Here is a 10,865-nt window from a genome sequence, read left to right as displayed (position 1 = left end):
ACATTTGCTAGTGGCTGTCTAAGCAGAAACTGCTGTTAAGAGTCAAAATTAAGAACTTCACAGCCAGAGTTGGGTTTTAAAGATTAACAGAAGCACAAATACAGGTAGACTAAGCAGAAGAAAACTATTATCCAAAACAAATAAATAGATACATATTTAGTGGGCCAGCAGAGACTAAAATTCATCAGGAAGACAAAACACCCAGACCATTCAAGCTGTTGTTATTAACAGCTTTTTTTCCATGCTAATTGCTTTTGACTGAAATCTGACAAGAGACACACACTGTCTGAAAAATTTAACAGAGCCAAAATACAAAGGCATGGCTTGCTCCAACACTGCAAGTTATTTTGCCCCTAGTGAAGAATACTGGGATGCATAAAGTAAGGCAACAGCAAGGGAAAACTGGAATTTCTTTCAATATTGAGACAAAGAGCAGGCAGATAAGATTCTCAGAGTAATCATTTTGAATACTCTTAATAGACATCTAAGAGCCACAGGAAAATTTAGCAGCAGTTTTGAGGTGGCAATTTTAAATGGAAGTACTCATTCCTGTCACCTTCCAAACTTCAAAACGTGTATTACGCAGAGTTTTCACTACTGACAGCATAGATAACTGTCTTAGGATGGCCAGAAGCATCCTACTGCAAGATCCTGCCTTGCTTACCTACAACTTTACCTGTCTGGTAAGGAAATCTCACTTCAATATCTAGCATGTCCCTCAGGTTCATTTGAAAGTTCCAGCAAAAATAGTTCAACTCTTTGCATGATGATGACCCAGGGAGAAAACCACTTAGCCCACAGTGATGAGAAAGAGACTGCTACCTCTTCGTTGAGAGCACGTTCTACTTCTTCGGAGAAAAGCCTTGAAATCTGGCACAGGTAAGTTAATTCCGGAATGCCTTAGCTTTGCAGCTTTCAGCTTGCTTTTAGCACGCTTTTCTTTGCCATTTCTGAACAGGAGGTTGCAAGTCCCGTCAACGTTTGTCCAGAGATCATCTTATTGCCATGCTTTAAATCCTGCTGCTTTCTGACTGCATATTCCTTTTTTTTCTCTTTTCCAGCCAATTGTTAGCTAATTGTACAGTTTAGAGATTAACCCTTAAAACTTTGGGGATTCTTTCCCTCCCTAAGGCTCTCAAATCTCTCTACATTTTGAGGCTGAAATACATATTTTATCTAGAGTAAGCTCCCTGAATGCCTCTTATACTATCCTATTCTGTTTTCAATCACATAAAATACATCTGTTGGACAGTAGCATCTGGCTTATATCTAAAACAGAGTGTCAAATTCCTTTTGTTATTGAAAGGTCTCAGTTTCAGGCGCACAAACCGATACCTAAAGGCAACATCATAGTCATCTTGCCTGAACTCTTGCACTTTAGATTTTGCCAATAACTCCTGCGCCCATCCAGCTGATGGCTGAACTAGACTCTTTTACAAAAAATGTCCAGTCTGAAAACAAGACTTCAAGCAATGCAGAATCTACCAAATAATGAATCAAGCTCTTCTGAAGACTTAATTGCCCCAAGCGTTTGAAACCACACACACACGTTCACACCAAGAGCAACATCTTTATCACAGCCTCTGTTTTATGGGGAATTTCTTGGGACTTCAGTTATTCTGAGACAATATACACAAAAGCAGGCAGTTCAACATGCGCCCAGTGCTTTAACTAGAAAGCCCTTCTTGCAAAGTCAAATGCATTTCACGGACCTTTTCCCTGGGGCTGCTGGATCACTCCCTGAATAACGCGTGTACATTTTACCAGATACTCTAAGCATCTTTCAGTTCCCCACTGAAAGCAACAAGGCTTTTCCAAACCCTGAAGGTGGCTTATTTGAATTAATGTCAAATCAACTAGTATGCATCTTGAAGTCTGAAAAGGAGAAACTAATCCAGCAGCAGAAGCACAACACACGCAGGTTCACAAATACTATGAAAAAGCAGTGTGGAAGTTCCTTTTTCACGCTCTAGCTCCGTACCAGCTTCAGCTGGAGGCAGCAGGATCCCCGTGTTATCAACATATGCCATTCAAAGTCTCTCACCTTACTGATTTTGGCAGGTGGTGGCTGTGGCGCTGGCTGTGCTGGTGTTGGGGTTGATTGCGCTGAAGGCTGCGACTGATGCTGCGGCTGGGGCTGCGGCTGGGGCTGCAAGCCATGAGTGGGGATCTGGTGAACCTGCCCTGGTGTTGTCACATTCACCATATCGTTCGTTTGCACCTCAATCTTGTAACCAGGAGGCAAGAAGGTGTTGAAACCCATGATCAAGTCTGGATGGCCCTTGAAGAGCTGCGATACGCGGCTGATCACTCCTGGAGTGTCAATACTGAAGAAGGAAGAAGATCAAAATGTCACGACCCTCAAAGACCCTTTCAGTGGAACACCGAGTTCTCCACACAAGAATTTTCCCATTAGATTTTTTACCTTATCACCTCTAACGTATGAAACAATGCAAAACTGATTCCTAGAAATACACTACTGAACTTAAGAGTGACACTAGAATTATTTTATTAGCCCAGACAGCATTTTGTATCTATGAGATCTAGTCCCAAGTCTGACCATTATTAATGGGCAGACAACCAGACAGCCAGATGAATCAGCTATCAAGGCTGAACTTGTGAACTCCCACTCTAAGCAGAGATTTAGTATAAATGAAGGGATGCATTTAACTTTCAGGGAAGAAAGCACACAACTGCTTTTACACTACTGCTAGAGGTGTGTTACTCTGCACATGGAAGGACAGAATTTAGCTCCTGCTCTGTGCTTCTTTCTAACCTGGAAGGAAGAAGCAAAATGCAGCTTGTTACCTTTGAGATTTAAATTCCTTCATAATGTCCAAGAAGTCATTGTAGACCTGTGGCTGGCTACCAAACTGCAGCTTCACCTGGTCAAGATAAGACAATGCATCCTCCACCTGGAGACAGAACAGACAGGTTATATTAGCAGAGAAGATTTTATTTCACCTCCCATTGTTCTGCAAAACACGCATTATTTGAAAACACAGCTGTTAGCCCTGAGCCTGAGCAGGGAATTAAAGAGCAAAAGATCATGAGCCTGGTTAGTGTACTACCAGCACCATTTTAATAAGAGATACTCACTCCCCACTCCTGGCTCACAAGATAAAACTGTACCAAAAAGAAACAAAAAGGGAAAAAAGCAACACAGATCAGCAGAAGTACTCAGAGAAAAAAAACATACTCCAAATTTACCATCACTGAAGTGACTGCTAGGATAAACAGAACTAGACTGAGTATTTTTCCTGCATTCATATGTGGAAATTATTATGGAAGTCTACGAATAAGCAGAAAGTGGAAACGACGTATTCAGTATAGTAGATGTCTGCCAGGTACACGTTTGCACTTTTTTCAAAAAGCCAGACATTTCAGTTCGACATATAAGGATTTCAAAAATGGCAACTGTGGGTGGTAAATTGTTTTACACCTCAAACAGCAAGAAGTTTATGAACCGTTCGTGTACCAACATCCAATTTTCAGATGTACTGAAAGAAGAGCCACAGCCTAAAGCGAGAGCTCTGGGTCCCTATCACCTCTGACAGCCAGGCCACAGGCTCATCAGCTGTGAGAGCTACACACGGGACCTCTCTTTCATCTGAAATTAAACGACAGCAAGGGAAGACAGACCATTACATATAGACCCGATCTTGCATCGGCAGAGGATGTACCATCGATCTCACTGGGAGAAAGAACCACACATTCTGAAACCATTTTCGGAGGTGTCTAGAAATGAAGTGTCCTACATTCAGCAAAAAGAAAGGGCCTCTCACCCAACAAGGCAGCGGGTTCCACAAAAGTGGAAGAGACTTGCACCATACTTGGAAGAGACCAGGAAATAGGCATCAATTCATATACATGTGCCTTCTCGCTAGAGCTGGACCAAATGTAGCTACTTAGAAGGGTTATTTTTGGTGGAGTTTTCTCTTTTTTTAAGGATTTTACAGCACATAATCCAAGAATAGAGCCTTCCTTACTCCCAAATTACTCCCACACAACCACCCACATATGCCATGTGTTCAGGAAAGCACCAAATGTTTTGGTAATTTAACCCATTCATACGAATACTCTGAGCAATATTTCTTCCTTTTCCTTCCTGCCCCAATCTTTTCTTAACCAGTCCATTTTTCATTACGGTATTTGAAACAACAGGGTTTCAGCAGAAAGAGAAGTCCCTTTCTGCATTCAATAGTCTTCCAAACAGGAGAAGCATCTAAGCCTTGACAAAAAAAGCTTTTAGGAGGTCACCAGCTGGCTTTCCAGGGAGGCCATCCCCTACACACCGAGTAGAAAAAGGCCCCCAGTTGCCCCAGGATTTAGGCAGAGGTTGGTTTACTTAAGGGAGCAATGCTCAGCGTTACCTTGAGCCTCTGGAACTGCTGCTGCCCCTGCACGGGCACGGCTGGCGGGGTGGGGTGCGTGTGGCTCTGCACCACCTGGCTCCCGTGAGGCTGCACCGGCGCGGTGTGGTGGTGGCCGCTGTGGACGGCTGCGATGGCTGGCCCATGGCTGCCCGAGCTCTGCGGCACGGCTGACACCTGGCAAGGCAAAGAGGATGTCACGTACGGCTACAGCTTCGCGGCCACCTCCGCTCGCTGCTCAGGCAGAGAGCAAGATCAGTCTGGCGGGACCCAGGTATACCAGTAAAATTTTAAGGAAGCAGAACACAGTCAGTTTGACCTTTAACCATGACTACTAACAACCTTACTCAAAATATATCTTTTGTTTTCTTCAGCAATGACCCAGAGAGACCTAAAAACAAAACAAGACAACTCTCATCCTATACTTGAAATACAGGAGAGCCCTCTCTGCAAACACATTACGAACGCAGGTTCTCTTCAGCCTGCAGATTCACTGGCTGTCTAGTCACTAACACTAACATAAAGACCTGCAAAAGGGGCATAAAATGGGATTTTTAGTCTGACGGAGTCAAGGTTCTCCCTTTTCTCTATGACACTTACGTGTCACAAGCAATAATATGAATGAATGAATCTTTATGAGCTTCTACACTCTTGCCATTCAATTTGGGTACTGGAAGTCAAATCGTGGCTCTCTCGCACCAGCAGACTCAGGGGAAAACTCAGCTTGGTATGTCCCCTAGAAAAACAGGGAAGGGAACAGAAGGCAGGCACTTTTCGGGTCTCCTTCATACATTAAACCAGAAAAGTTCCAATTTAGAAAATCCATTAAAAGAGCCTTTAAAAAATTTTTAAAAAGTAAATTACTTTTCATTTAACACAAACTTAGTTTTCCACTCAAGCCTCTTTTAGATGGGATTTTTTTTTTTTAATCCTTCTCATGAAAAGAAACAATTTGCTTGCTGGTCCATCCAAGTTCTTTTTAGGAAGGACTGACTGCCAGCATAAACACACCCTCTTCCAGTCCCTGCAAGTGTCTGCCTGCAGGCTCTTCAGCTCTGCGGCTGCTACTATCAGCGTGAACATCCCTTCTGCAGAAGTAAGGAAGAAGCTGTGTGTAAAATTAGGCACTAGACAGGGAGAGCAGCTCAGTAGCAACACAAGTGTGGAAGATGCAACATGCCAAAAACATGGCAAAGACAAGTAAGGCAGGAACAGCCTCTCCCTGGTCTTTCACTGGGAGGTATCTCCAGTGCACTCTTAAAGTACATTTTCTTTCTCTCCCCAGCTGACAAAGGAGGCAAGAGAGGGAAGAGTGCCACCTAATGACTCTGGGGTAATGTTTTCTGAAACATTTCAGTTTTCCTGAAAGTCTCCAATCTAAATGCTGATCCGATCCAGTCTGTTAAGCTTAAGATCACCCAAGATATCATACGCCTGTGACAGAGCAACCGTAAGAACAAACCTTTTCGCAGTGAAGAAAAGAAAAATGGAGAAAAAGCCCTGCGCACATTTCCCTCTAGGATTCAGAGACCATGATCTGAGAAAATCATTAAAAGAATCATGTTCAAAAAAGCCAATGACACCACGTTTGTTCAGGTGGCTCTGAACGTGAACGAAGCCAATAGTCTTAAAGCAAGTGCTTAAAATGAGATGTATGATAAGCACATTGTCCAATCTTGGTGTTTTTTTTAGGAAGCCCTGGTTACTAAAATAAACCTTGTCTCAAATGCAGAATTCTACCGTGAAATGACACGGCGCTGGCTGGTCACGCAGCAGGACCACAGCTGATCCCCCGAGATGCGGCTAAGGAATGAGCGCACGCACCTGGTAGCTGGGAGTTACCGAGTACTGAATCCCCGTGGCAGACTGCATGGTCTCCGAAACCGCCTCATAGACCGGCGGTGCCGGGGCAAGCACGCGGTGCTGGTGCTGAAAAGCTTCGGTGCTGCTGGTGATACGTCTCTGCTGCGACGCATACACGGGTGACTCCTGCTCATCCAATCGCCGCTTCATTCTGAACTCATGCTCGGGAAGCACTACAAAACCTGTTAAAAACAGACCAATTAACAAATACAATTGATTCATCGCTCCCTGCCAGCACCATGGACGCTAACTTCACCAAGAGCAGGTAGGGCAAGTTTCTGTCTATTCGTTTAGGTTACCAACATCTCGAGATAGGAAAGTGGAATTAAGATTCAGCTTTCTGCATAAAATACGCAATCGTGTTTTATCACAAAAAATACAACCTTATTGTTGGAAATAAAATACACTGCTTAAAAGTTAATGATTTCTTCAATCTCACTTAAAGGACGTTGCTAGCATGGGCATCTTAAGCACACGCGGACCCTGAGCAATGCAAAGCTCACTGAATGCAGTATTTGAACACAACAGACTGGGGGAGGGTGCGTTACCTACACACAGGCTGGACAAAGTTGCCTACATTGAAAGCAGAAAAAAATGTCCTGGACAGTCCAGGTAGGATAACAGCCAGCTGTAAGAAACACTTTAAAAGTGTGGGAGGAAGGGGGAAGAAGGACACAAAAAGCAGGATGCATAATCAGATTTTGAAATCACTTACAAAGCCCTGAAGTAAAGTGTTCTCTGTTTAATACACATAAGATGTGTAACCTCGGTGAAACCCACAGACCCACTACACCAGGAGTATTTTGGATACCACACAGCCACGGTCCTCCTAGCATCCTGGCCAGTTCCATCACCAGCACCAAGCCAAAGAGCGCAAAGCGGAGCAGTGCTAGCTGGCACCGTGGCGGGCATCCTGCATGCCTGCCAGGGATGCCAGTGAGCACCGATCGGCAGCTCTCCCACCTACTCTCCCGTATTTTTCTTCTCCGACACGCAGGCATGTTCCTGCCCTACACCAAGTTGTCTTTATGCAATTTCATCTAACTTCAAATCTGACAGGTCATTTTGCCTCTGTCCCGCTCCTAAAAGTGCCACGAATTCTTCGCTCTGTTTGATTGAACTACTCACCTACTCTTTTCTGCAAGCAAATTCCAGTGCTGTTTTCTATGCATCGATAGCTATTGCCATCCTTGAGATGTTACCTGCTGTTCATCAAACCACTGGGTGCTCAAAAGCATATACAGCCTATTAAGGTGTTTGATGGACAGAGAAGAGAGTGAAATCCACCCTCTTCAGCCTCTAATTCATCAGGACCTCTCCAAAGCCAGTCCTTTTCAGTTCCAGTGCAGTTAAACACATTCATTGCTAACATGGACACACAGATAAACAAGAGGGAACAAAGTTCCCCCAGAAGAATAGTACAGCAGCCAACTAAGCCAATTCTCATCTACCAAGTCAGGACAGCTCTTCACAGTCTAAATCCATCATTAACCAAAGAACCCAAAGATCATTCACCAATATTTCAGTGCACGTCATGTATGTAAACGGGAACCAGCAGCACAGAGGTTCAGAACAGATCAGCGTGGGCTTGAAAATACAGGCTTTGTGCAACGGTTTTCCCCTCCGCGTCCCTCTTTACTAGTCTCTCCTTTCACTTGGAGGGGGTAGGACAAGAAGGAAGATGACTTCATTTCTTTTTGGAGTTGCTCTTTGAGTTTAACCTCTCAGAATAGAGTCCCTTATCAGGTCCCCAAAACACCCGGCAGGTAGAAGACAGCTGGCAGAGGCAGAGGAGGATTCCTCAACCCAAGTAAAGGAGAAAGCTTGCTAACTGGATCTTATTTACAAGTTACAAATCCTAAGTAGGTCTGACCTCCAGCATACACTCAGAAAGCAGAGGAGCACACTCCAGGAGCTCATTTTGCTAATGGTGCCTGCATTGGTTGTCTTTTCATTCAGCTGGTCTCTGCTGACAAATAAAGAGCTAGGCAGGTTAACTTCGAGCTACTCCCTTCAAGCACAGCCCGCATTTAGCTTTGTAAAAACGTACAGTTTTATGCTAATAGGGCTGGGACTAAACTGAGCAATGCTGGCAAATCTGGCCACGCACCATTATCCTGCGAGCAGAGCTAGCCAGGATTTTGCATGACAATGGCTGACTGCATGAGTAAAGTCTGGGCAAAGCTTTGGTGGCATCTATTTATAACCCGCACACCAACTTGGATACCCTTCTGCTCTAAACACTGGTATCCCAGCCAGTCCTTCCACTTTCTTTTGACCTGCCAGGCTGGTTCGCCCCTTACCCTCTCAACGGTGCAACAGCTTTCCTTCCCTACAGGAGCAATCAAAAGCTGCTGGTTTGCAGACACGTACGCACAATATCCACACAGCAGGAACATTCTCAAAAAAAATTCACCTGTGATTTTCTATAAAGAAGTGAAACAGTTCCAGCAGGCTTAACAGACAGTCTGCAATAAGGGGGGTGTGTGTGTGCATATATATGTATACCTGGTGTACATGTGGCGTGGTGGCTGTTAAGTGTCCCACCCTTGTGTCTCACTTCCCAAAGCAACACTCCACACTTGTCGCTTTGGATGGACTAACCAACCCTTAATGCAGCGGCTTTTTGAGGACAGAAGATGGCTGGAAGACTCATGTGCCCTTACGAGGATTAAAATGCCACCTTAGGCTGACTGAGAAGCCTTTTCCCCATGGAGCCACTAAACATCTCAGCCCTGTGAGGCCGTGGGAATCGTGCTAGCACCGAGGATACATTACCACACACATACCAGCAGCATGAACAGCAGTTTTTGAAGCTCCTGATTCTCGCAGACCAAGTGAGCAATCTTCCAGAAACCTAGTTTGCTGTATGGGCGACATTAAATCTTCTGTTTAGTGAAAATTAAAGCTCCTGTAGGTTCTTCTTCCCTCTGAAATGCCCTCACCTTCGCTAACTGAGCTTGGACTCTGCTTCTATCCAAGCACTGTACCTGCTTCAACTTTAAAATTTCATAATATAGTCTCTCTCTACATATATCTCGATAGAGAGTGTCAATATTATAAGCAATAGGCAATAGCATTAGTCAATCTTCCTAGATAACACCTTGCTAAACTCCTACTTAGGGTCTGCATCCGCTGTGTAAGAGTGGCTCGCAGCAGACCACCACTTAACAAAGATTACTAATTCACAGGCTTTTTTAATCCTAGCAGAGAGATGATCTCGATACTCTGCTGTACCTAGATGAAGACTAGTGACGTTAACCCTGTGCATCCACCACCACCGAAACTCAACAGAGAGGGGAAAGCACTGAGGGGTGAGCAAACCAGCACCAGAGCAGAAACCGGTGCAGAAGAAAATATGATGCTGAATGCTCCCAAAGTGCATTCATTTCCTCACTGAGGTCCTGCTGATCTTGACCTGGCATCTCCCAAGGATCTCCTCCATTCAAAAGCTGGAAAGATCTGTTGTGCAGCAAGTCCTACCCCTCCTACAGCACACCAGACGGCTGACAAGGAAGAAAGATTGTGATGAAACCCAAGACTAGACATGTCATTTTAAACTGATTTAGCCAAAGCCTGCTGCTCAAAGGGGCAGTTCCACCCACTTCCACCCTCAGTGACAACTGATTTCTTTCAGCATCCTTGCTGACAGCAAAGCCCAGCTAACATGGAAAGGTATTTTGAGAATAAATATACAATTGCAGTCAGTAGGGTCAAAGACTTGTATCAGCTATTTGCCCTCCACTGTGGCAACATTACGGTTTTTTTATGTTGTCTTCTCAGAAATGTAGCATACACCTCTGGCATCCCCTTACGGACTTTGACTCTAGGATTTAGAAAGCCCCAATTCAAATTGCATCATCTGTAATCTTAATTTGGGGGTGGGAAGAAAAAAAAGCCCCAAAAATACAGCAAGGACTGCACAAGGCTGAAAGTAAGCCACAAACTTCAGGTACTTTCCTTCATTAAAAGCATCAACCCGAGGCACGTAGGAGAGCTCAGCAATAACTGAACAGATTGAGTCCCACTCTGTGCAGTCCACGGAACATTGCATCCCCTTTCCCCAGTATCGCTTCTACCCAAACTATCTTTTAACTTCAGTTAGAGTAACTACGTTCTGCCTACAGGAGGATGAAAACTACATGCTCTGGGTTTTTTTGTTTTTGTTTGTTTTTTTTTTCCTTCCTTTTCCGAGGTTTTTAGTGTTCCCCTTCTCAGGGAAAGGACACCACATAGGAACATACCTCTGATCTTTCCACCTGTGCCACCTCCCAGCTTTGCTTAGTGCTACAGGTAGGGTGCATCAAGCAGACATATCACAAACGCACACAGGATCCTCAGCTGATAAAGCAAGAAAAAAATTTTTTAAAAGTACGTTGCATCTCAGTAACACCACCAGAATTATGAAATTCTACCCTGCCAACCTCATCAGAGGATTTCCCCATCCATCTGCCTCGCGTAAGCCAGTGGGACCGATAAACGCAAGTGGAGCGCATCCCTTCCCCTCTGGAATCGCAGAGAGGAGAGGAGCAGCAGCGCTGACACAGAAAGAGAAGGAACAAAGCGGGGACGAGGCCGGTGGAGCACGGCACGGCTCCCTCCTCACGCCCGGCTCCCCTCCTGCCTGCT

At 44.7% G+C, this 10,865-nt stretch overlaps 1 protein-coding gene across 1 annotated transcript in view; it reads right to left on the bottom strand.

Moving 5' to 3' along the window:
- The window catches only part of SIN3A (SIN3 transcription regulator family member A), a 26,189-nt gene extending 19,775 nt beyond the window's left edge, over nt 1-6,414 (bottom strand). The window contains exons 1-4 of the mRNA XM_009574456.1: nt 6,198-6,414; nt 4,374-4,550; nt 2,809-2,915; nt 2,045-2,327 (exon numbers count right to left, since the gene is read on the bottom strand). Coding sequence (XP_009572751.1) covers nt 2,045-2,327; nt 2,809-2,915; nt 4,374-4,550; nt 6,198-6,386 — 756 coding nt within the window. The 5' untranslated portion in view covers nt 6,387-6,414. The remainder of the gene's footprint in view (nt 1-2,044; nt 2,328-2,808; nt 2,916-4,373; nt 4,551-6,197) is intronic.
- Nucleotides 6,415-10,865: the final 4,451 nt, after the last annotated feature.

The sequence above is a fragment of the Fulmarus glacialis genome, unplaced genomic scaffold, assembly GCF_000690835.1.
Source record: "Fulmarus glacialis isolate BGI_N327 unplaced genomic scaffold, ASM69083v1 scaffold32693, whole genome shotgun sequence".
NCBI classification, from domain to species: domain Eukaryota; kingdom Metazoa; phylum Chordata; class Aves; order Procellariiformes; family Procellariidae; genus Fulmarus; species Fulmarus glacialis.
The sequence above is the reverse complement of the archived record's forward strand: the minus strand, read 5'-3'. Positions and strand labels throughout refer to the sequence as shown.